This window comes from Antechinus flavipes, chromosome 1 (assembly GCF_016432865.1).
Source record: "Antechinus flavipes isolate AdamAnt ecotype Samford, QLD, Australia chromosome 1, AdamAnt_v2, whole genome shotgun sequence".
NCBI lineage: Eukaryota > Metazoa > Chordata > Mammalia > Dasyuromorphia > Dasyuridae > Antechinus > Antechinus flavipes.
This window is the reverse complement of record NC_067398.1, coordinates 106848676-106873034: the sequence shown is the minus strand read 5'-3', so window position 1 is coordinate 106873034 and position 24359 is coordinate 106848676. Positions and strand designations below refer to the sequence as shown.

At 34.2% G+C, this 24359-nt stretch overlaps 1 protein-coding gene across 18 annotated transcripts in view; it reads right to left on the bottom strand.

Annotated features, from left to right (window-relative positions):
• The window catches only part of PTPRD (protein tyrosine phosphatase receptor type D), a 2844105-nt gene that overhangs the window by 157581 nt on the left and 2662165 nt on the right, over positions 1-24359 (bottom strand). For 17 of the 18 annotated variants that reach the window (XM_051987402.1, XM_051987374.1, XM_051987381.1 and 14 more), the window contains 3 exons: positions 12305-12402; positions 10799-11058; positions 1940-2030 (listed from right to left, as the gene is read on the bottom strand). In XM_051987402.1, the coding sequence (XP_051843362.1) occupies positions 1940-2030; positions 10799-11058; positions 12305-12402 (449 nt within the window). Of the gene's footprint in view, positions 1-1939; positions 2031-10798; positions 11059-12304; positions 12406-12841; positions 13430-22983; positions 23102-24359 lie in introns of all 18 variants that reach the window. The other variant, XM_051987498.1, reaches the window with a different exon arrangement.

The window sequence follows — 24359 nt, the reverse complement described above, 5'->3', positions numbered from 1 at the left end:
ATATTTCAGTCTTTAATTGATTAGTCAGCTTCAAGAAAAATCATCTTGCTCTGCATTACTTAAGAGAGACTAACTAACCCTTTTGTATCTTCTAATGAAGGATTATTATTCTTTCAGTATCACAGATAATGATTTTCTTCTCTGTGTCTTTTGAACAGGATGCTGGAAGTGAAGAAAACAATTTTAAAAGTACCTAAATTATTTGATAATATTAGGGAAACGATGCCTGGAATATTTGAAAAATCCCTCAACTACTGACTTAATGATAACATTGGTGGAGCAACTAAGTGGTGGAATGGATACAGCACTGATCCTGGAGTCAGGAAGATTCAATTTTCTGAGTTCAAATCTGACCTCAGACATTTAGAGCTGTGCAACATTGAGCAAGTCACTTAATCCTTCTTGTTTTAGTTTTCTCAGCTCTAATTTGAACTGGTAAAGAAAACAATAAACAATTCCACGTTTCATTGACACAGAATAAGATCCCCCTACTAAATTAAGTTTATCATCCCTAATCTCATCACCATACTGTAACTCAAATCTGGATTCCCTCAGTCTCTGGTTTTCTCAAATTAGATGGCTGGAGGGAGGAATATTAAACTCTTTTCAATGCCTTTCTTGATGGAAGACAAAAATGACTCTCTGACTCATTTCACCCTACACATCTGTTGCTCCACCTGGTTTAATTCCACAAAACATGATGTGCCTTGCTATTGAATACCCCCTGTCTTCACCTTCACTCCCATCTGCATTCTTGACTCCTTTTGTATGTTGTCTTCCCTCCTTGAGAGCAGGGAATTGTACCTCTGAAAATATAGCAGCTTCTTCTTATTAATTAATTAGTTATGGAGGAAGATAAAAATCAAATCTATCTATCCACATACATAAACATATGCATACACATATACAAATTTATAAGTACCTTACTTAAGAAAACTGTTTAAAATTTTTAAAAATCACTTAAATAAAAGCACTTTAAAAACTCCTTTGCAGAAGATTCAAACCAATATCTAAATAGCAAAACCCTTTGCTACATTTACAAATGTTGCTCAGCTGTAATGTATATATACTTTTGGGCAGATTTTTTTACTTCTCTGTGCCTCAGTTTCTTCATCCATAAAATAAGATTAGATTAGAAGATCTATAAAAGTCAAATTCAGATATGGATTTAATAAATCCAATTTATAAAAATATAATTTGCATATAGTTCTTTTTTTGGACTCACTAATTATATAAAATGAAACAACTCAAGCAATTCTTCCCCAGCAAGCTTTGGGAAATCAAGAGCATAATTAATTTATGTATTGTATTTACTGTATGTATGTACTAGTTGTGAATTTTTTTATTGAGTGAATAATAAAGATTTATTAAATATCTACTGTGGGTAAGGCATTGTTGCACAAAGAAAATAAGGCTGCAAATTTCCCCATTCCAAAACTATTTTAAATGTTTAAATATGAAGGAGACTGAAAAAATAATTTCCTTATGAGCAGAATTATATGCACCATACACAAAAGCCACAAGAGAAGTTAAATATTAAACTATGATACACATTGCAATTTATCATTTGTTGTATCTTGGGCCAATATCTCATTAATGAAGTAGACTATTATTGAAGTTCATATCAATGATGATTAAACCTTTAAGACAGCTCATTTCACCTCCCATGCTTCTGCAACTTGGTTTATAACAAGCAAAGAGGAAAATATTACAGCTAACAATAATTATACCATTTGTATATTTTACTGCAACTCAGCATCTTCTAATTTAAGTGATGACATCATTGTGTTGGCCCCCTACAGACTGTGAACATATACCTTGATAACCCATACTAGAAAGATATCTAAAGGTAGCAAATGGATTAGAGACCATCATGGCATGATTACTATTTAATTAATTAAATAGTCAATGTAATGAAATAAACAAAAGAGACATTCACCTCATCTAATTCCATTTCATCTGGACTTTCCCATGGCTTGATAAATTTTCCACGTGACTTCTTCAAAGGCACAATTACTATGTAATAACCCCTAAAAGGAAATATAGACAAAATGATTAAAATAAGTTCAAGTGGTAAAGTGGTCTATTGACTTAAAAATTATCTTTTCTATAACTGAGATTAAAGGCAAATTAGATGAAAAGTACATTCTTCTTTCAAAGTATTCATAACCAATTGCTTAATTTTTTTCACTTTTTCAAATAAAATAGGCATTTCATTGCAACTTTGATGATGAGATATTACGATATATCTAGAAGGCAACTCTACAATATAGATTATTAATTAATTCCCTCTATAGCATATTCCCTAGGGCATTAAGAGTTGTTAAATAACTCCAGTATTGAGAGAGAGAGAGAGAGAGAGAGAGAGAGAGAGAGAGAGAGAGAGAGAGAGAGAGAGATTGTTTTGATTATTAAGAGGTTAATAAAAAAACCCAAAAAAACTAGGGTGTTTGGAGGCAATCCAACCCAGGTCTCTCTGCCTCCTTGTAGAGAAGTGGGTCTTATCTTTCAATTTCTAAGACTAAACATTCTGTTTTTCATACCATACCCTCTTCATTTGATAACTGACATTTTTTAAAAGGGAAAATAATTGCACACTAGTTTTATAAGCATGACTAAAATTACATTTAGAGAGCTAGGATTTTTGTAATATGGAACACTCTTCCCACTTTGTTTTAAATCTCTCCTCTAAAATGTTCTTTTTAAGAAAGGGCAACTTCTACTATTTTCTCCTCTGATGTTCCATTATGAGATGTAATTGACTGTCATGACTCGAATGATGTAAAAATATAGAACCAGCTTTGGAAGGTCCTCCGTGAACTAGGAAAGATTTAAGAACAGGGCCAGTGGTAGACTTTGTATCTGGCTAAAAGATCAGTTTAGCTATATTCTGAGATGCTCATTACAAGGCAATTCATTAGGGAATGAATTTTTTTTTTTTATCAGAAACTCACAAAATTCTCCTATTAAGCTATATAGGGGCTTTGATCTCTATGAAAGAATAACAACTCTCAGGTGACAGGGCCACGCCAACAAAACCAGGGCTCATGATGCTTACAGAAGGGTGGTGGTGGTAGTATATGTTTATTTCCTTCATCTTAATTAATTTTCCACAGAATATAACTAGGAATTATGAGATTTTAAAGTATTAAAATAGGTACAATATTAACCAGCCTTGGGAAAAAATGAGGGAATAGTTGTAACTGAGTAAGTAACAAGGCTGCAAATATACTTGATAAACACCTCTCAGAAAATCAATAATATTTTTGTCATTATCAAAAAAAAAAAAAAGGAGGGGGAGGCTCCACTAACATATTTTCTGGTGCCTCACAATCCGTATGCAATCATATGGAATCACCTAAGATTCAATACCAAAAGAACACAAAATCTGATGGATTAAATCAAGATGGAAATACTTTTATTTTCATCCTAATCAATGGAATGCTACATTTGAATGATTGATATTGTTAGACAAGCAATTCATACTAAATTATGGAGGGACCACAATTTGTATTAGTGGAAGCAATAATTATATAAATAACATGAGCAGCTTTCCCCTGTACACAATACATTCTTCAATCAGTTAGCCAGTCAACTATCATATGTGCCAACAACTTTTATTTATTAAGCACCTATTACATAGTAGAAGTTGTGTTAGATATTGGAGGATACAACAATTTTAGTAAAGATAAGATTCCTGCCTTCATAGACCACATAGATTAGATAATATTGAATGATAACAAACAAGTCATGATAATGCACAAAATTATATGATAATTGTATCAGGAAGATACAATGCAAAATTCTACATGAGGGCTAAAGAATAAATTTTGCAACTGGGGTTATCAGGGAAGACTTCTTGAAGGAAATAACTGTCTTTTGAATTGACATGGGTAAGAGAAGATAGCTAAGAGTTTAAGATGAAAGAAAGGGATCAAAAATGAAATCCTATCATCTTGAGCCAGAAAACCCAAATATTACACTATTCTGAGGGATGCTATTTATATTTACACTTCTCAAGTTTTGAGTTACTGTTTTTTCTACACTCTCCTCTGCATTCCTAGCACTTTCTCTATTGTTTTTTTGTACCCCTTCTTTCCTCACCCCATTATTCTGCAGCCATGTTTAATTTTTTTCCTTTTGCTTGTGATTAGAAAAGGAATGGAACTACCCATCCACTGCAATTAAATTAGCATTATGGTAGTATAATCATAACATTATACCTTGATTTATCTCCAAAGCATTCATCAATGGTGGTCAAAATAATGACCATTTCAAAGCAATTCTTTAATATTGAAAGCAATACGGCATTAAATATCAGAACTTCACATAACTGAAAACTCATGCCTCTCTCTACCTCAGCCTCCCAATACTTAAATCTTAATAGGGTTAGGTAGGGCTAAACATTCATTTTCCTGCCTTGCAAATGTTATCTGTATAAATAAGTGTGATACAATTTAAATAGCACTATCTTTACAGTTAGAAGTACATATCCTGAGACAAGTGGCTAGACTTATAGAAACCTCATTTTCCTCACTTGTATGATGACAGAATTGACCTAGATGGCCCTAAAGGTCTCTTTTACCTCTAAATCTCTGATACTGTGGTCCCAAGTAAATTGCTCCTATCATTTTAGGTTTCCTTCGAAGAAGGAATATATATATATATATATGTAATTGTCTAATTTGGATTATTTTATCCAATAATTTTATTCCAATGCCTGCTTCCTTCTTCAAGAGTAGTTATGGCTGCTACAATTCAGATAGACAGTTCTACTCTGTATCTGAACCAAAGCATCATGACTATTCAGTACTGGGGTTTGAAAGAATTTAGGGTAGAATGAAATGACCTCCAATAGAAGAAAATAAATCTTTAATTTCCCACTACTTGCACTCTAAATTCAAGCAGGCTCCACAAAATGAGTTAATAATTGAATGATTAATGTTTATCTGTATTTCATGATGAACTGTATTCCCCAGGCCTATTTTTTATAGTGAATACATAAGTCAATAAATGGTCTTAATCTAATGAATTACCTGTGTAAAACCTTTCCCTACTGGGAGAACCTTCAGGTTTGAAGTTCACAGAAACTTTCTATTTTTCCATTTAACCCAAAGAATCTAAACACTTTGTAATCTATTACTTGTATCACAAGTCATGGGAGAAGGGAGGGTTAGGGAGAGATCACTGGTCTTTGTTCTATTATTTTGTCCTGAGTAGATATTATCTATAGCATGATAAATCAACTTCAGCTGCTTCCTAGGACCAAAACTCTCAGCAACAGATACTTACACAGTGAAGGTAAACATGGAAATAGAGTCACAGGATTAAGCCAAAATTAAGGTTTTAGCATATTTTTCTCTATTGGATATTACCAACTTTTAGGTCATGAAGTGAAATGCCTGAATTTCAGTGAATGATTAAGACTTTTTGCTTTCCCACCTACATGTTCTGGTTCACACAATCTTCTCTTGCATTTCTACCTATCAAAAATTCTATTCATTGATCTAACCACTCTAGAGAGTAATTTGTAATTATGCCCAAAGGGCTAAAAAACCGTGCATACCCTGTTATCCAGAAATGTCTCTATTGGGTCTACAACTCAGAAAAGGTAATAAAAGAGGGAAATGGCAATACCAATAGACATTGTGATGGAAGGGGCCATCCACATCCAGAAAGAGAACCATGGAGACTGAATGTAGATCAAAACATAGTATTTCCCCTTTTAGTTGTTGTTTGTTTGCTTATTTTTCTATTTCTTGCATTTTTTCCCTTTTGATCTGATTTTTTTTGACAGTATGATGAATATGGAAATATGTTTAGAAGAATTGCCCATGTTTAACCTATACCATATTGCTTGCAGTCTTGGAAAAGGGGAGGGGAGATGAGCATGAGAAAATTTTGGAACACAAGGTTTTACAAAGGTAAATGTTGAAAACTACCTTAGCATGTATTTGGAAAAATAAAATACTATTAAAATAAATGAATGTTGAAAACAACACAAAAAAACAAACAAAAAAAAACCACAAAAAAACTTCATTTTTAAGAATTAAAAAACAAACAAAAACAAACCACATCTTCCCTTTAAGCTTTTGCTCCCTGCTCAGTGCTTTCTCTCTCCTCTCAATTTCTGCTTTTATCAGTTCCTGTGAATTTGCCATCTCCATCTAGATGATTTCCAGATTTATATATCTAGCCATTGTCTCTTCCTTGAGCTCTAGTTTGCCTTGAGGCAATTTCATCAATTGCCTTTTAAGTGTTTCAAACTGGATGTCCCATAGTGATCATGAACAAAAAATGTTTAAAATAAAACTCATTATCATCTCTCCCAAAATTATATCTTCTGAAATTTCCTACTCCTATAGAAGACATTTTCATCATCATCCTTGTAATCATCCAATTCTGAAACCATAATGTCATTTTCAATTTCTTACTCTGTTTTACTTCACATATATAGTGAGTCACCAAATGTTGTAGATTCTATAGCCACAACATCTCTCACATCTGTTCCTTTCTCTTTATTCATATAGCCAACCACTTGAATCAGGTTCTCATCACGTCTTACCTGGATAACTGCAAGAGTTATTTTGTAAGAGTGAAGTTTTACTCCCTTAAGTCTCTTCCATCTCTATTCTATCATTCACACACAGTTGCCAAATTGATTCTTCTAAAGCACAGCTCTGACCATAACAATCCCTGCTTGATAAAACTAAATATCTTCCTCTAAATAAAAAACTAAACTAAACTAAATATCACCTCTAAGATCAAAGCCAAACTCTTCTGCCTAGCATGTCCTTCAGAACCAGATCCTATTTTCAGTCAGCCAACCAATAAACATTTATTTGTAAGGCACTGTGCTAAATTTTAGAGATATAAAATGGGATAAAAGACACAATCTCTGACCTCAAGGAGCTCATAATCCACCATTATGACATTTTATTCCCTTTTCCATTCTGTGTGGTTCAGACAGACTGACAATCTTTCTGGTCCTCATGTTGAACAATACATCTTCTATTTCTTCTGTTTTTACATAGGGATGACCTCCCTTCCCCCATGTTTAGAATACATTCCCTCTTACACTTTTCCTCTTAGACTTCTTGATTTCTTTCAAAGACTGGGTGGACTTCCCAGTTCCCTTTAGTTGTTAGGGCCTCTTCTCCTTTCCCAACCCAAATCCCTTGTAGGTACTTTGTACATAATTAAAAATGCTCCTTTGGGCTTCCCTCATACAATGTAAATTCCTAGAAATCTTTCTATACTGCTTAATTACTATCTTTATATTCACAGGAACTAGTATAGGATCTAGCAGGTACTTAATAACTATCTAATTGATTAACTATTATCTATGTCCATTTTATGGTACTTAACACTCACTACTCTATACTGTAATCATTTGCATTCAAGTCTTACCTATTGTAAGATTGTAAGTATCTGGGGACTAAAACATTTACAAAAAAATTCACAAAGTTCTTTTTGCAATATTTTGCACACAGTGTGTGAAAAATAATGTAGCACAGAGAACAAGGAATCCAAAGACCCATGTCTGACTCCCGCATGCTCACTAGCTTTGTGACTTTGACAAAGCATCTTTGTTCCAAAAACCAGGGTTTTCTCTGCTGTGAAAAGTAGCTAAGAGTAACCTCCTGCTAATCTCACAGGATCAAATATATATACACCAAATGATATAATGTACATGAAAGTAATTACTTGAAAATTGTTAAATGTTATTTATCCTACTATTGAAAATTATTAAATGATGTCCTAAATGTGAAATATTTTTATTAACAAACATTAGGCAAATGAACAAATAAATTCTTACTGAACCCCCCAAAGTAGTCCACAGAACCAATTCTATCTTATCATACCTTTTCCATTTCTCATAAAGAAAAAAAGAAAAAGCCTGAAAAGTAAGATAATAGCAAATGCACCATTTCCCCAAAGTACTGCTTCCCCTGTTTTAGCTCTGTTCTCCCTGAATGGAAAGTGGGTCATTTATAGATTATGTTTCTTTTACATAGTCTCTGGCAGAGTTTCTTCTGCAAATATAGTCTACAATACCCATTTCTCGCTGTCCTACAAGCTCACATAATTTGCATCTTTACCCTTCCCCAAATTCTGCCTCCATTATGTAACTTTGAACAATGTTTGCGTCCCAAAGCTGTCAAATTTTTACTTAGATTGCTCTGGGCTAGACAAATACCTGCTGTAGCATCACCAGAGCTATTATTTGCTATAACAAATTAGAGTTGTGAAATGGGTGAGGGGGAATTCAGTATTTTAGACATAGAACCACCCATTAAAAAACTACTTTGAATCAAATGAAGTAAAAATGGCATCTTTTGGAAGCAACAGGGCCTCGCTGCCCTTTTTGTACCAATTCCAATATTGTTGCTGCTCAAAGTAATCTTTACTTATTTTCCTACTGATAAGTATACAATTACAAGGGTCATAAGAGGAGGGAAGAATTAGGGTCAGAACAAGTCCTATTTACCATAGTTAATTAGAAAGAAAATATTGTACCGGAATGTCCAAACCTATCCAAAAGACCTGCACGTGGATTTTTTTTTCTCTTAGTTTGGAAGAGAAGAAACATTTGTGCAGGTAGGCAAAGCAGCTTTCAATCACCAAAACTATTTTTCTCACACAAAATTACAGGCAGGCTTCCAGACAACTCTCACCTAAAGAAGAGCTAGCCCAGGGCCATAAATTTAGCACTGGTTTTGTTGAAAGTGTGAACAGTTCTATATATCTCCAATGAAATATCTGCTTTCTTTCCATGATCAGATACTGAATAATGAAGCAAGAAAGATGTTAACCTTCCTTAATATAGGGAAAGTTTCCTGTCATACTATTCTTTTCAGGTCAGTATCACTGGAAAGGTTATCTGCACCAATAACAGCAGCCAAGATTTGGAAAGTATTTTAAGGTTTGCAAAGTTCTTTATACATTTTAAGTCTTTTGAAGTGAGGTGCTTCCGGTGATTATTCCCTAACGTCATTAGACGTCAAGAGCTCTTCTTTTTCCTTTCCCTTAGTTCTAATATTGGTTCTCACTCTGATGCTCTCCTAGTCTACTTTTACACTATTTTCCTTCCCCAGGCAAAATGGTAATATTTTCTGGAGCTTGTTAACATGTTTCTAAAAAAGAATACTTTCCTTTCTCTCTTATCCTGTCTTCTGTCTTATCCTATCATATCTATTTTCAGGACTAGAGATGGAGAAGATGGGAATGAAAGTTCATTTTCTTTCCTCTCTTTTCCTACCGCTTTCTCTTTGCTGCTTACTCCATCTCCTTTCCCCAATTCCACACAAACCAACCAAACAAAAAATCAACAACAGATAAGTGAATAAAGGTTAAAAATAAAAGCAAATAGGGAAGAAAGCAACAAAAGAGGAATTATAGACTTAGTCATTCGCCCATTCAGAAGGAACAGAATGAAATGGAAGCCTACCAGAAAACTAGAATGAATGGTCTTTCCTTTCATTTTGTAAATCTTCAAGCCATGATCTCTTGTACATTGGCTGATTCTCCTTTATTTAGTCAAATGAATTACTGAGATTTCTTCCCTTTTTTTCTATGCATCCTACTTTTGGCGGAGGGAAGAGTTAGGGTGAGTTTTCCTATTTTCTAGTATTTAGGAAGAATAGAACCAAATTAATGAAAAATGCTTGACTTCAGAAAAATTAATGTAATACTTGTGTGCTTTTCTCCTGAAATCTACTTTTAAACAGTTTTATTGTAGCATGACAGAGACCAAATGTTCCCAAAGGCTGTGCTTTTGGAACTTCAGATGTAGGAAGGAAAGTGCAGACTGTGTATGGCCCTGGATTTCAGTTTACCTTTAAGGTTAAGGCAAATCACAGGAAGGAAAAATATTTATAGAATCTCCATTTTCCTCTCTAACTCTATCTTCCCCTTTATTGTTCACATTTTTTTCTATTCATCACAATTTTGCCTTTATGTTTAATTTCAGTAATATATATATATGTGTGTATACATACACACACAATACAGTTATGTAGATATCTATGTATTTATCTATTGGTGTCATTGAAATGTTCAAGGGCTTGAAAAGATGAAAAGAGAATTAAAATTGTTGGCTATATTAAAATTATGGTTAGTTTGATATTTTGGTGAATCTGTGTTTTTAAGGGTAGCTAAGTGGATTGAGCCTCAGATAGTTTTAAGTTGTTTGACACTAAGTCATTTAAACCTTGTCTGCCTCAGTTTCCTCATCTATAAAATGAGCTGAAGAAAGAAATGATAAATTACTCTAGTATCTTTACCAAGAAAACCCAAATGTGGTCACAAAGAGTTAGTCTTGACTGAAAAATGACTGAACTTTTTAAAAGAAAAGATGTACAGTTACATAACTGAATTTAGATTTATCAAAGATTTTACCTTATAAACACTTTTTGTGAATTTCTCAGTAAGAGATTTTTTTGCAATGTATCTAAAATGAACAAAATTAAATATATTCCTATATTCTGCATGTGATTCAGTAACTGTCAAAATCACCCTTTTTGTTCAAGAAAATTGACTTTCCTTGGGGATCACAGATTTATCTGGGTTATATGATTTGCTCTAAATACATGTGGACAGGATAGTTGTGGCAACAACAACAAAAATTCCATTTTCCTCATCTTATGATAATCTCATTATTATTACATATGGATTTCAAGAAGTCTTCTGTCCATTGGTAACTTTCTGTCAGTTGTGAAACTCTCGTTCTTCTCTTTTAGTGCTAATCCTTCCCTCTACCCTTTCCCATTTGACCTTATTTCTTTAATAAACTTACTTTATGTTCTCATTTGCTGGTACTTCTGGTAGTTGCACAGTTATCATCCCATCCAAGTTGGTTTTCCCAATGAAAGCAGGCTTGGTACGCAGGACATCTGGAGCTGTCTTCGCTGTCACCCTGTGCTGAAGACCACCAGCACTATTCCCTCGATTTGTTAGGACAAATGAATAGGATTTCTCAGGCTTTAGGTTGACAATTAATTTCTGTGTGGCCCGGCCATCCACCTCAACTACCATTTTCCCATCATCATAAAGGATCTAAACAGAAGCATCCATTCGACAGTGTTTGAATAAGAGAGATACAAATGGCTTATCTAAAATGATATGGTCTTATTTAGCTACTAGCAATAAGCTTCATGAAGGTCAAAAATATGTTTTATCTCGATTTTGAGTCTTCTCTTAAAACTAACAAAGTGCTTCCATAAAGCAGAAATTTGCTGAATGGAATTGGTAATATTATAAATCAACCCAAAAGAACTGGATGAGCATTCTGAGCTCTGTAAAATCCAAAATAATATGGAGTCCACTATCCTTTTGTAAGATTCTTTTTCCTTCTATATGACCTTTTTTTTGACCTAACAACATAAATATATGATAGAGTGAATATGGAGGTTTTTGCTATGTTCTTAATGGAATACACATATACTTCAATATACCATTATGAGATTTTTCCTAAAAATTTCCACTTTTTTTTAATCTTACAGACTTAAAGACTTAAGACTCCTTAGGCTTACTGAAAAGCAGATATGGAATTGAAACACTTGATTATGAATCTGGGGTCATCATTTTCTCCCTGCCTAAAAATATGTCCCTTAAATTGTCTAGACTTTAATTTACTAACTTGCAGTGTAGAAAGTTTATAGTAGATGCTTTTCAGGATTCTTTCTAGCTCAAAATCTCATGATATTAAAGTTGCAGAAGCCCAGAAAGAACTTCAGGAGAGCTTAAGAATTCCCTAGTCTAGTCTAGCTCCTATGTGATACAATGGTCCTTTTTCTTTTCTTTTCTTTCTTTCTTTCTTTTTTTGCTGAACTTTATCAGTAGGAGTTAAGATAAAATTAAAGGATGTATAGGAAAATCTGTCAAAATGGTGAATTCAATCACTCTATCAGAAGCTAAATGCATTCCAGATAGGCAGAAAGCAAAGAAATGCATTTCTCTAAAGATGGTTCCCATTTAGATTAGCAAAGTTAAAGTTTGATATATTAAAAGAAAATTAATTTGTTTTTCATTCCCTTTTGTGTTTAGAACCTAACAACAAAAAGTATTAAGTGACTGCTGAGTTTATCTCTTACACTGAATGCTGCTTTCCCCGACTTACATGCAGGGAACAAGTTCATAACGACAAAGGGCAAATGCTAAGGCCATGTTCAGTGCTACTGTTCTCATGCCACTTAAATATGGTAGAAGCAAAAGATCCCCTATGCTCGGCAAATAACTGAACTGGATGATCTGTCACCCCCGATTTTATCCTTGATGGTTTACAAATGAGAAAACAACTTACTTTGAAAGGCATGGCAGAATTATAATTCTCTGGAATCTCCCAAGATAGTAATACTGATGTCTTCATTACTGCTTTGACATGAAAATTTTTTGCAAACACTGCTGGAAAAGGAAAAACAATGTATTCAAACTATTTCCAAAAACTCACTACCTATCCCTTTTCCACCGCTAACCAAAGGGAGTAAACTACTCGCTTCCTATTTTGATCCGTGAGAGATGTGTTGGTATCCTACCTTTTTTAAGGCATTCACTTTAATACCCCATTCTTACAAAGGTAATTCTTTTCACACAATTGATTTAACTACTTTGTGCTTTCCTTACCTGAAGATAATGTGCGACTGTCAGCCAGACTTGCTTGGCATGGAATAACTGAAATCTACAGCATCCGAAACATATTAAGATTACATACGTTACCTTGTGCTCTTGTTGAACCTATTAATATGAATGGGCCGATCAGTTTTATTTACAGCTTCAAAACACTGATATCCCAAGACCGACATTCCTTTCAAGGAGAAGGCCATAAGCAGACAAATCCTACCTTGATCCACAGGCAGTGTCCTGAACTGGACACTTGGACTATATGGACCGGGCCCTTTGCTTGTGTGAGCACGTACTTTTACATCATATGTGGTATCGGGTTTTAGGCCAGTAAGTGTCAGAGTAGTATCAGCGGGAACAATGAGCTGCTCCACTGGGTGGTGGGGGATGTTGATGTCCCTGTATAGAAGGGTGTACTTGGTGATAATGCCATTTCTCTCTGCTAAGACGGGTGGCTGCCAGGACAATTGGACTGATGTTGAGGTGGTGCCTTCTGAGTGGAGGTTCTGGGGGAATCCATTGGGCACTTCTTCAGGAACAGAAATCTCTTTGACCATCTCCTCCCCAAAGCCCACTTTGTTTTTAGCGGAGAGCCTAAAGATGTAAGATGCTCCTTTATGGATATCCATAGCAGTGAAGTGGTCTTCTTTCTCTGAGAATTCAAGGGTCGTGAGCAGCTCCATGTCCTTTCGGCCAAATTTTAGACGATAGCCCTGAAGGGGGCCAAATGTGTCAATAGGAGGATGCCATTGGATGAGAGCAGTGTTCATCTGAGTGTGACTGATCACCAGCCGGGGCTTCCCTGGAACTGTAGCACAATATGACTTCATCATATGGGGTTGTGTGTTGAAAATCAAAAAATACATTTTAACATTTTAATTTTTCCCCACAGAGAAGCTATATTACCTAAGCCCATGTGCAGGTAACTATGTTACATTCCTCTACTTAGGCCTGCAAGAACTAGAAGGTCCTATCAAAAGAACACCTGGCTTTCAGAAAGGTTCACTTCCAATAGGGTTAAGAAACAACATCAGCAAAATGTGGGTCTTCTCATTCAAACCCAGTTCTCTTTATACTAGATTATCTAGCCTGACAATTCAGTTTGACCAGTTTTCTTTTGGTATTAATCACTTCCAAATTCTAGAAAAGAAACAATAAAGCAATATATGGAAGGATGAAAGAATGATTCCAATTCAAGCTTTTTATGAGAGAAATGAGGAACAGAAACTGAGAAATGGAAGAGTTCTTCAAGGTCATTTGGTCTAAACTTGCCTTTAATAACAATATTTTCTGCATTTTCCCTGAGAAAATGGTCATTCATCTTCCATTTGAATGACTTTTGAAAGGTCTACTTTTAAGACTCATTTGAAGGGGCAGCTAGTTGGTACAGTAGATAGAGCACCAGCCCTGAAGTCAAGAGGACCTCAGTTCAGATCTGGCCTCAGACACTTAACACTTCCTGGCTGTGGGACACTGGGCAAGTCACTTAACCCCAGTTGCCTCAGCAAAAAAAAAAAAAAAAAAACTCATTTGAAGCAAACAAGTGGTTTTATGGCAAGATAACCAACAGGGCTTTCTACAGAATGGTTTCTATCAAACCAGATTGATTTCTTGAAGAGAATCAGTAGACCAAGAGGGATAACAATTCCAGTTTTGACATTAGCAAAGCCTTTGAATCTATCCTTTATGATATAATAATTAATAGTTCAATACTTCAAAAGATCTGTGACTTTATCTGTAAGGATCTTAAAGCCACCAAGGCACATCCTCAAAAAAAACCAATACCAGCCTTCTCTACAAAATTAAATAGATAATTAGCTTCAGGTAAATCAGTTTCAGAATATGGCACAATTATTCTCAATAGTTTTTCAACTAATAAGAACATTATTTCAGCTTTCCTATAAAATACAGTAATATAAAAGATTTCTTGAAAATGATCTTACTCAAATTAGAATATTAAAATTATCTCTGATAAGAGATCAATTGGCGAGAGCATTGGATATGGAATTGGGGGAATACGGTTTTGGCTCCTTAATTATTTGTTCAACTTTTGGTCCTTCTTTTGGCCTTAGCTTTCCCCTCTAAAATCAGGGGCTTAAAATCTGTAAAATGAAGGGATTTGGCAGGTCCCTTTCAGTTCAAACTATTGAAATATCAGTTTTCACTGCATTGTTAACTAGTTGATAGTTCTCAATTAGTGAGAATTAAAAATAATTTTTATTAAGATAACAAGTCATATTCTCTTTTTAGGTATTTTGACCTACAGGTTCTGAAGACCACACAAATATATCAACATTTCATTCCTATGAAATAGTAGGTGTCCTGTGCCCTGCACATTTCACATACAAGTACCATATGGGTCAAGAATATGTCTGTGTAGACCAGGGATAGAAATGTTTATAATGGTTCCTTCTTCTGGCCCCATGGTGGAAAGATAATAAGAAGACGAGAAAACCAAGTTCTTATGCTACCATAAATAACAAGAAAGCTTAATTTTAAAAAAGACTAAAAGATTATCTAAAACCACACAGATAGTAAACAGCAGAGTGAGTTGAAAGTAGGATTCTCCCTCTCTATATAAGGAAAAAAGAAAAAAAGAAAAAAAATTGTCTACAAAATGAGGTAGACAAGATAATTGAGATGGGAAAGAAATTACTCAAAGGAGAAATGAATGATATGAAGCAATGGGGGTAAATATTGAAGTTAGCAAAACAGCAGTATTATGTGACTGCTCTGCCATTCCAAACAATCAAATTAAGACCTTAGATGGTCTTGGAGCCAAATAATATGATTTTGAAGTTTAGCTCCAAAATTTATAAGCTGTGAAACTATGAGCAAGTCACATTTGGCTCAATTAACCTCAGTTTCTACATCTCTAAAATGGGGTAAGGAAACTTTTCAATACAATCTTCTTTGGGTTTTCCTAAAGATAGGCTGCATAAATATAAGCTTACACAACTTATCAATCTAATTGAAAAGGGGTCCATGTTTCAATTTTCTAAACTTTTTTCTTTCTTATTCTGGTTAGAGAATGCAATAATGAATTAGGTTATTCTGAACTTCAGGAACTATAATTCTGAGTTCTTTCAGTTTTTAGAATGGTAATCAGGAAATATTTCACCATTTAATTATAATAGGCAGCAATTCCAACATGAATTACCTATAAATTAGATATGGCTTAAAAGTTACTCATTTCCATTAAAAAAATTAAATTGTAAAACAACTGCACTTCAAAAGCCTTTTCTATCTCATTTGAATGGGATATGGGATGGGTATGAGTAGACCCTCAGAATTAGATGGATGTCAAATAAAGCAGAATTTAATTGTCTATTTTAGGACAGATTTTCATTGTACTTATGTAGCAGAGATGTAAAAATTATGGCTCATGAGCTGTGAGCAACACTTCTAATGCTGCTGAACTGATTAAAATGTATTTGAGAAGTATTTAATAAAATAAAATTTAAAAAAAACCATAATTTTAATATATGGTTTTCAAAGTCAACATTTGGCTTTTAGGAATCCTAAAGTACAGTTTAGTGGTTCAATTTCTATCAAGTTTAATACCAATGTAATAATACAGAATCACATATTTGGAGCTGAAAGGGACTCTGGGGTTCTCCTTTTATAAGTGACAATAGTAAAGTCCAGAAAGGTTTATGTGATTTTGTCCAAGGTCAGACAGGTATGAAGTCATGGAAGCAGGAGTTTGAGGCCAATATTCTAACTCCAAATGTAGCCAACTTCCCAATGCAACGTGTTATATTGAATTCAATCAAAGCAAAAGGAGAGAATAAAAATTCCTTATGGATTCTAAGGAGAAAACTGCAAACAGTTACCAAGTTATTATTGCTTTTCAACATATGACAGTTCTCACATTTAAAACCATTTTCATTTTTTAAAAAATGGTTGTCCCTAGAAAGAAGGTAAGGATAACTTCCCAACATCCTAGAAAAAGGGTTCAAGGTCTTTCTATGAATGTGCATGTAAAATAAAAAGAGAGAGTCTCATAGATAACCCAATAATTTTACCATGTGTGACTGCAAAAATCTCAGTTATGTTGTAGATTACCTTTTGCATACAGAACCTTCTTTACCCTCAAATAAATAAAAGCATTTAGCACCTAGTTGACACAATGGACTGGAATCAAGAAAATCCATCTTTCTGAGTTCAAATCTAACCTTACATTTTTACTGTGTGATCCGGGGTAACTAAGTCACTTGCCTCAGTTCATGTGTAAAATGAGCTAGAGAAGGAAATTGTAAACCACTCCAGTATTTTTTCCAAGAAAACCCCAAAAGATATCATGAAGAATCAGGCACAGTTGAAACAACAATGGAAAAAGCAATAAAGACACAGCAATCGAGCTTTTAAAAAAAAATTTCAGAATCTCAGTGTCCTTTTCTGTAAAATTAAGGACATGATATGATTTCTAAGGCCTGATTCCTCTGTTTTAAGAATATTTATTATATTATAATAGTATACCAGTAATCTGATTGCAGTTAGTTTCAGCTGGATTTCCCATGCTTCCCCTTCATGTGTTCAACTTTTTAAGCACCCTAGACCAAATCAACTTAACCTGTACTGTCCTAACTATATACCCATGCAGGCCATCTACCATGGCTAAAATACATTCACTTTTTATCTTTAATTGCTGAAACCCTTCTCTTCTTTCAAAGTTCAGCTCCAGTACTACCTCTTTCTTGAAGCTTTTCTTCTGAACTCTCACTCACTCCCACTCCAAGAGAGTAACATAATGACCACTGCATCATAAGTACAACTTATAGTACTGAACCGAACAGGTAAAAGCAAATCAGATTAAAACAAAATAATTCAGGAGTAAGCTCAGTCTATGGCATATTTCTCAGAATTCTCTCACTACAAACATTAGATAAGACTAACAATACTTTATATTAAATTTGGAATGTTGTTATTGAATTGAAATGAGCATTTAGCACTAGATTCTTGTTGTTTAGAAAATGCTGACTGATTGACTGAATTTATAGCAACAATCTGGTCCATTGAGAAAAGAAATGTCCTAAATTATCATAAACTGGCAAATCCCAGTCAGGTAACAGTACTTCCAGGTTTTTGGTATTTTTTTGTTTGCCCAACACATTAATGGTAGACCAAATTCAGGGAAAATAACATAAGACTTTATAATATTATTTTGGCCATCATTTAGAGTAATTTTAAACTAGGTCCAGGTTGACATTCTGGATACCTAATGATACCTGGATTAGAAGTTATTATACATTCACCAAATTACAGTGGATTTTGTACTCCCTGAGTTGCTGAAATTTGGTTATATCTTTGGCCATGACAACAAAGTCCATTTAGTAATGGACAGCAGTGAATATTAAGTTAATTTATCTTATGCTTTTGACAGAAGTCTTTAAACTGACATGGTCAATTATCAAGAGAGAAGTTCTCCCATAATAAGCAAAAGTGGACAGTAATTATTGGAAATGTTTCAACCTTATAAATATGGCTGAAATAGCTGCATTCCAGGCAAATTTGACAGACTAAAACCTCATAATAGGCTTAAGTAGAGAGAGAAGTCATATATATGATACCTAAAATGTTGACAAATACAGTACAAAGAATAAAAGACTCATCTCATACCCTCACTGTTTAGAAACTTGGAGCATTATTCATTGTAACAAAAACTCATCTACATGAATCAACCAATAATATCTAGACCACACAAGAAAAAATATATAATTCAAGTCAACCATGCAGAGATGATGGTAATCAAGTATATTATTTCTGGCCAAATGTCACCCAAGAAGAACAATTTCGGTCATCTTCTTTTTGGCCGTATTGGTGATTTTGCTTTTATAATGGAAAAAATAAATACTGGAAAAGAAATCAGAAGACCTATATTTAAGTCCTGGATCTACAGGTAACTATATATCATTGAAAGAAAATTATTTTCTCTGAGCATTCTTAACTTTCTTTGTCTATTAGAGGAGTGGGACAAGATGACAATAATAAATATAAAAGTGGGCATCTACAGTACTTTTAACATTTTAAAAGCACTTCGCAAATCTTATTTTATCATCACAGTAACCCGGGAAAGGTAGATACTGTTATTATCTGTATTTTATGAGGAAATAGAGGCAGACTAAAGTGAAGTGACTTGTTCTGAGGCATATAGTTACTGACTGACTGAGGCTGAATTTGGGCTCTGGGTCCACCTAGCTACCATTAAGGACCTCTAAATTCCTTTTCACACAGGAACCAAATCAAAACTTCTATGAAATTATATAAATAATCATGATAATGATATCACATTGATATAGTATGCTAAGGTTTGGAAAGTACTTTACATATAGTAGCTTGAACTTTAAAGACTCCCATGGGATCAAGGATTTTTTATAAATATTTATCTAAGGGCATGACTAATTTGTACTGCAATTCTAATGAGGACTGACAACTAAGTGCCCTGGACTGAGGTTTCTTTTCTCTTCCCCACATCCCAAGAGACTGTTCCTGATGCTGTATAATAATCCTTTAAATAAATCAATGTAATACAATACTAGTTAACTTCTCAGTTAAATTCTGAAAAAGAATTAATCTGTGCTTTGAAATTAATGAGCATCATTCAACACTGACACTGTTGTTGACCTTGACATTGGAGTAATACGAATAATGACATTAATTCAGGGAGGTTAAATGATTTGTCCAAGATCACCCAGGTAGGTCTAGAATTTTTCATGCTGCGTTTTGTCCAATTTAGCTAGTGGCTAAACTAATATAAGAACCAAAACCTCATGACTTCTTGTCAAGTGATCATTTCAATCTAACAAGCATTTATTAAACAGGTGCCATGTGCTAGGTACTAGGAATAAAAGGTGAGCTATCATAAAGATCCTGTTATCATACATCTTATAATCCAATTGGTGGGAAATTGATGGACATAGGTCATTGTAAGAGAAGGCAAGATAAATTAAGTGCCAAAATTGTTATACAAAGTACAATAAGAAATGTATATGGAGGGAGAAATTACTTTTAATATTGGAATGGTGGTCATTCAAGGCTTTACTGAGGTTGTGGCTCCTAATTGATCCCTGAAGTAAGGGTGAAATTTCAATAGATATAAGCAGTGAGAAGATTCCTCCCTGGAATGGATAAGAGCATGAGTAAAGAAATGGAGACAGGAAATAGAACTGGAAACCAGTGAGGGAGATGGGGGATAAAGAAGCATTCATTTACCTGAAATGTGTTGTCATATTTAGGCACACTATACAATTTTTAAAGTGCTACATGAATGTTTTACTATCATTATCATTCTCTTCAGTAATAACATCACCATCATTATGAGAAGAAATATAAAACATTTCTGGAAAGGTAAGTTAGAACCAAATTGTGCAGGATCTTAAATACCAAGATCCAGAGAGTTTATAATTTTATAATAATTTTTGATTTCACATCTTTCATCATACAATAGGGACAGAATAGAGTTAATCACGATATATTTTCAGAGCCTTAATCAGCAGGGTAAGTTTTCCTTCACCTTCCTTTATAAGTTAAATCTGTTTTCCAGTTAGGACTGGGCAGACTCAAGTGCCAGTCTACACTATGAATATTTTGACCCTAATTTGGGAGAATAAACCCTTTCCCTTTAAAAGTGCAGGGCATATATTAGCTTTCTCAATTTTTATTCCCTATTTTATGCTCTGATTGACCTATCACAACCTTTCATTTCCAGAGCCATTTAAGACTGTAACCTAAAATTATGATTCTCAAAATACCCAAGTCATAAGCCTGGCCCTTTCAATTAGAAGTTAGAGAATTTTGAGACAAAATGAAGGGACTAAAGTGATGATCAATCTAACAGTTTTCATTTTACAAGTAGAGAAACTGAAACCCAGAAAGATTCTGCCAACTTTAAGCCAAAAAAATAAAAAAAGAAAAAAGAAAAGAAAAGAAATCTAATATAGCAACTGACAAAAAAAAATGTTGCTGCTACACACAAAGGAAATTTCACATTAAATTAGATAATAGATTGATTTATATCCCACATAGTAGAACAATAAAAAACAGTGAGTATGGTAATCATGAGAAAAATCTGTAGACAAAGGAAGGAACTATAAAGAGACAATTTGCTCAGGAGAAACCATTCAAAAAGCTGACTTAAAATTCTGTCCTTAGCTATAAAAACATTATATAATCAGGTTAAATTAAAAATCTCCTCTCTTATTTCAAATATATCAATTTTATAAGCATCTATTAACATATATATCAAAAATTATTATCCTATCATTTGACATTTTGATAATAAAAGAAAACCCCATGAGAAGTACTGACTTTGCCCTGTGTGCTGTTAAAAAAACCAAAAACAAAAGCAAAATAACAACAAAAAAAGACACCTTTTTAATTGAGATTGTTATAAGCTCACATATCTCTACTATAATTTTGGTAATTCTTCATAATGCATATGGTGCTATTATTTATAATTTGTTATTTCAGTCTTTTTAAATTTTTTTCCTAATTTGGGATTTTCTTGGGAAAGATACTAGAGTGATTTACCATTTTTTTTTCTAGCATTTTACAGATAAGAAAACTGAGGCAAATAGTTTTTAGTGGTTTTTCCAGAGTCATATAGTTAGTAAATGGCACAGTTCTCTTCCACCCCTGGAGAAAAAAAAAATAATCAGATCATCAACTTATTCCACCAACTGTGAGGGAATACCACGACTCTATCACCGACTTGGCAGGGCAGGAAGAAACACTACATTTCTTGCTTTTGTAGTGATTCTAATTATAGATTGATTTTTATTCCTCTGGCTTAAGGAGCAGGACCATCTTAAGAAAACAAGGAGCTAGATGGTTGAACTGAAAGTTCTATCTTCACACTTGAGCCACTATAGATTAAAAGCTGGAAACATTCCTCTTTTGAAATTCTGAATGAATTTTACCCATTAAAGATGTTCTGAAGCTCTAAATAAATTGCTATATGATGAATGAATACTGAAAGGAGTGACACTGAAACTAGATGATGCAAGAAAAATCACTTGGGCTATTTTTCTAATATGTGTTGTTGATGTAGTAAATCCTTTAAATTTGCCCTACTTATGAGCCACATCTTATTGATATGCCAGAGCACAACTGTTCCTTTGTACCAAGGTTCAGTCAAAAGTGAATTATTAGGATAAGGTTATTAACTCAGGGAAATGAGGATTTATGCTAAAACTATGATTGTTACTTTTGCATTTGTGAATTTGATTGCCAAGGGTCAGACCTGAGTAATCTGTTCTCACCTGCTGGCTAGATCCTCAATCAGTAAGCCAATAAGCATTTATTTAGTACCTTCTGTGTGTAGAGCACTGGATTAAGCCTCAAAGGGAAGGAAATAACTATACATTTCTCTGGGGAAAAACAAAATTGAATCAGCTTTCAAAAATCTATATAAACCCTAGATTATAGATCTGTAATCTGATGATTCATTACCATAGTTTTCCTTTCTTTATATCTTATCTCCAGGTAAGTCCTCAAAAGATTTTATTTAAAATTAATTTTTTCTTTAAACTAATTTATATACTAAGTGCATGATCTGGATTTATATCTAAATGCACCTAGAATGCCTTTTTTTTTTTTTCATTTTGCAACCAGGACTGTCATTCTATTTGGTATCTGATGGACAATTTTTATTTGTCTGACACTGACTTGTGCTTTCTCTTTGTTCATGATGCAAGGAATCTGACAAAAAAAAATACCACTACAACAAAACAAAACAGAATGCTTTTGTGCACAGTTGAACTCTATACCCATCTATTGTGAGTGTCAGATCAGACCTATAATGGGTACCAAGATAACTACTCCAGGAATCTTATTTTTATTCTTCTTTTAACTGAATATGTCTAGGTTTCCCAGAATTCCTACTAAGTGGTAGTCAAGAGATTGAGAAGGGGATGGGTGGAGAAGATAAAACTTAAATGAATCAATTAAGCTTCAGATCAACAGATCCAATTAAAAGGATTGTCTGGATTGTGGGAGGGCAGAAATCATTAAAACAGCCTGGCTGGAAGGATTATTATAATATGAATCAGAGGGGCAGCATGGAAGAATGGAAAGAAAATTGGAATTGGCATCAGGAAGGGCTGAAATTCAGTCTCATATCAGATACTCACTACCACCCTTCTTATTCTTTCTCAATAGGACATATAACATGAAAGGGTTGGTATAAATGATCTCTGAGATCCCCTTCCTGCTCTCAAGCTATGATAAATTTGAACTCTGCACACTATTCCCTTTCCCAGTGAGCCTGGGTTATCCAAAGCTGACCATGATCCAGAAGATCATACTGAAGAATATTTTTCAGTCTGTCTCAGGGCATGTGAATTCAGAGCAAAGCATTACCTGCACCAGTGGTAGACACCAGTTTGGGCTTGCTGCGAGCTCCATCTCCTTTGGTTGTATAGGCTGTTACCGTAAGGGAATAGGCGGTTTCTGGTTGCAGTCCAGAAATGATCATGTCCTGAAATGACATAAGAGAACCAGAGATTCCATCAGGACCCATATCCTCACTGAGAGATCCTAGAACCAACTATTTGATTACTTAGCACATGCTTTAGAATCATCTGCATGAAAAGCATTGGGGTGGTGGTGGTGGTGGGGGTGCCTGGAGATCCTCTTACAAATTACTGTTACGATTTTGGCTTTCATCTGTGCTCATGGCAAGGTGGTTTTCCATGTGATTAAGGTACAATTCAATTCAAAAATCACTTATTAAGCATCAATTGTGTGAAAAACATTGTGCTAGGTGCTGCAGCTATTAGGATAAAAAGAGAAGTGAGGAGCTTTCAAGAAATATGTGTTGCAGATTGGATTGAAGGAGGTTATTACATGACTACAAAGCCAAAAGATTTTAGCACCATGTAAACACTTTGCTAGTATTCATGATCTTACCAGCTACTTTTTCTAGACTACAAGCTTCATCATATCCCATTGGAATGCCAATAACATCATAAATCAGTGACTTCATCGCCTAGTCTATATTTTACTACTTTATTCAGATTCTTCTTGATGTAATTCACTTCATCCATATTGTTGACCTTTTAGATATTATGACTTTAGAGTGGTTCCTTTTCCTTGAGTCTACTTTCACTCTCCTCTTTACTTCCTCTTCCCACATTGCAAATATAAGCATTCACCAAAATTGACTTCTCAGTCTGCTGCTCATCTCTCTGCATATTCTCTTCCCTAATGGCCTTTCAATCACATAACTTTAATCATCAATTATCTTGTTTGTAGCTATCAAGCCACAACCTCTCTAAGTTTTGAAGGCAATCTCCAACTACTGGTAGAATCCTTCTACTCAAACATTTGGCTATAATCTCCAATTCAACTGACCTTAAACAACCTATCTTCTCATCTAAACTGATTGACATTTTCTTGTGTATCCAAATACAAAAAAAAAAAATTGTCTTTGCATATTACTCTCTCTTTATTCCTATTGCTGAACATCTAATCATTTGTCAACTCCTATCAAACCTTCCCTCACAATGTCTCTCTAAATTGCACCTTCTTTTCAATTCCTACTGTCCCAATTTTGGTTAAAACACTTATCAACATATACATGAATTGTCTTCAATAAAATCCTTATAACTGATCCCCAGCCACAGAATTTCAGTCCCTACTCCTGTCTAACCTTAGTTTAATCTAGCCTACATGTTATTACCAGATCAATCTTCTTAAAATACTTTTCCAAAAGTCCAATATTTTTTCAATAACTG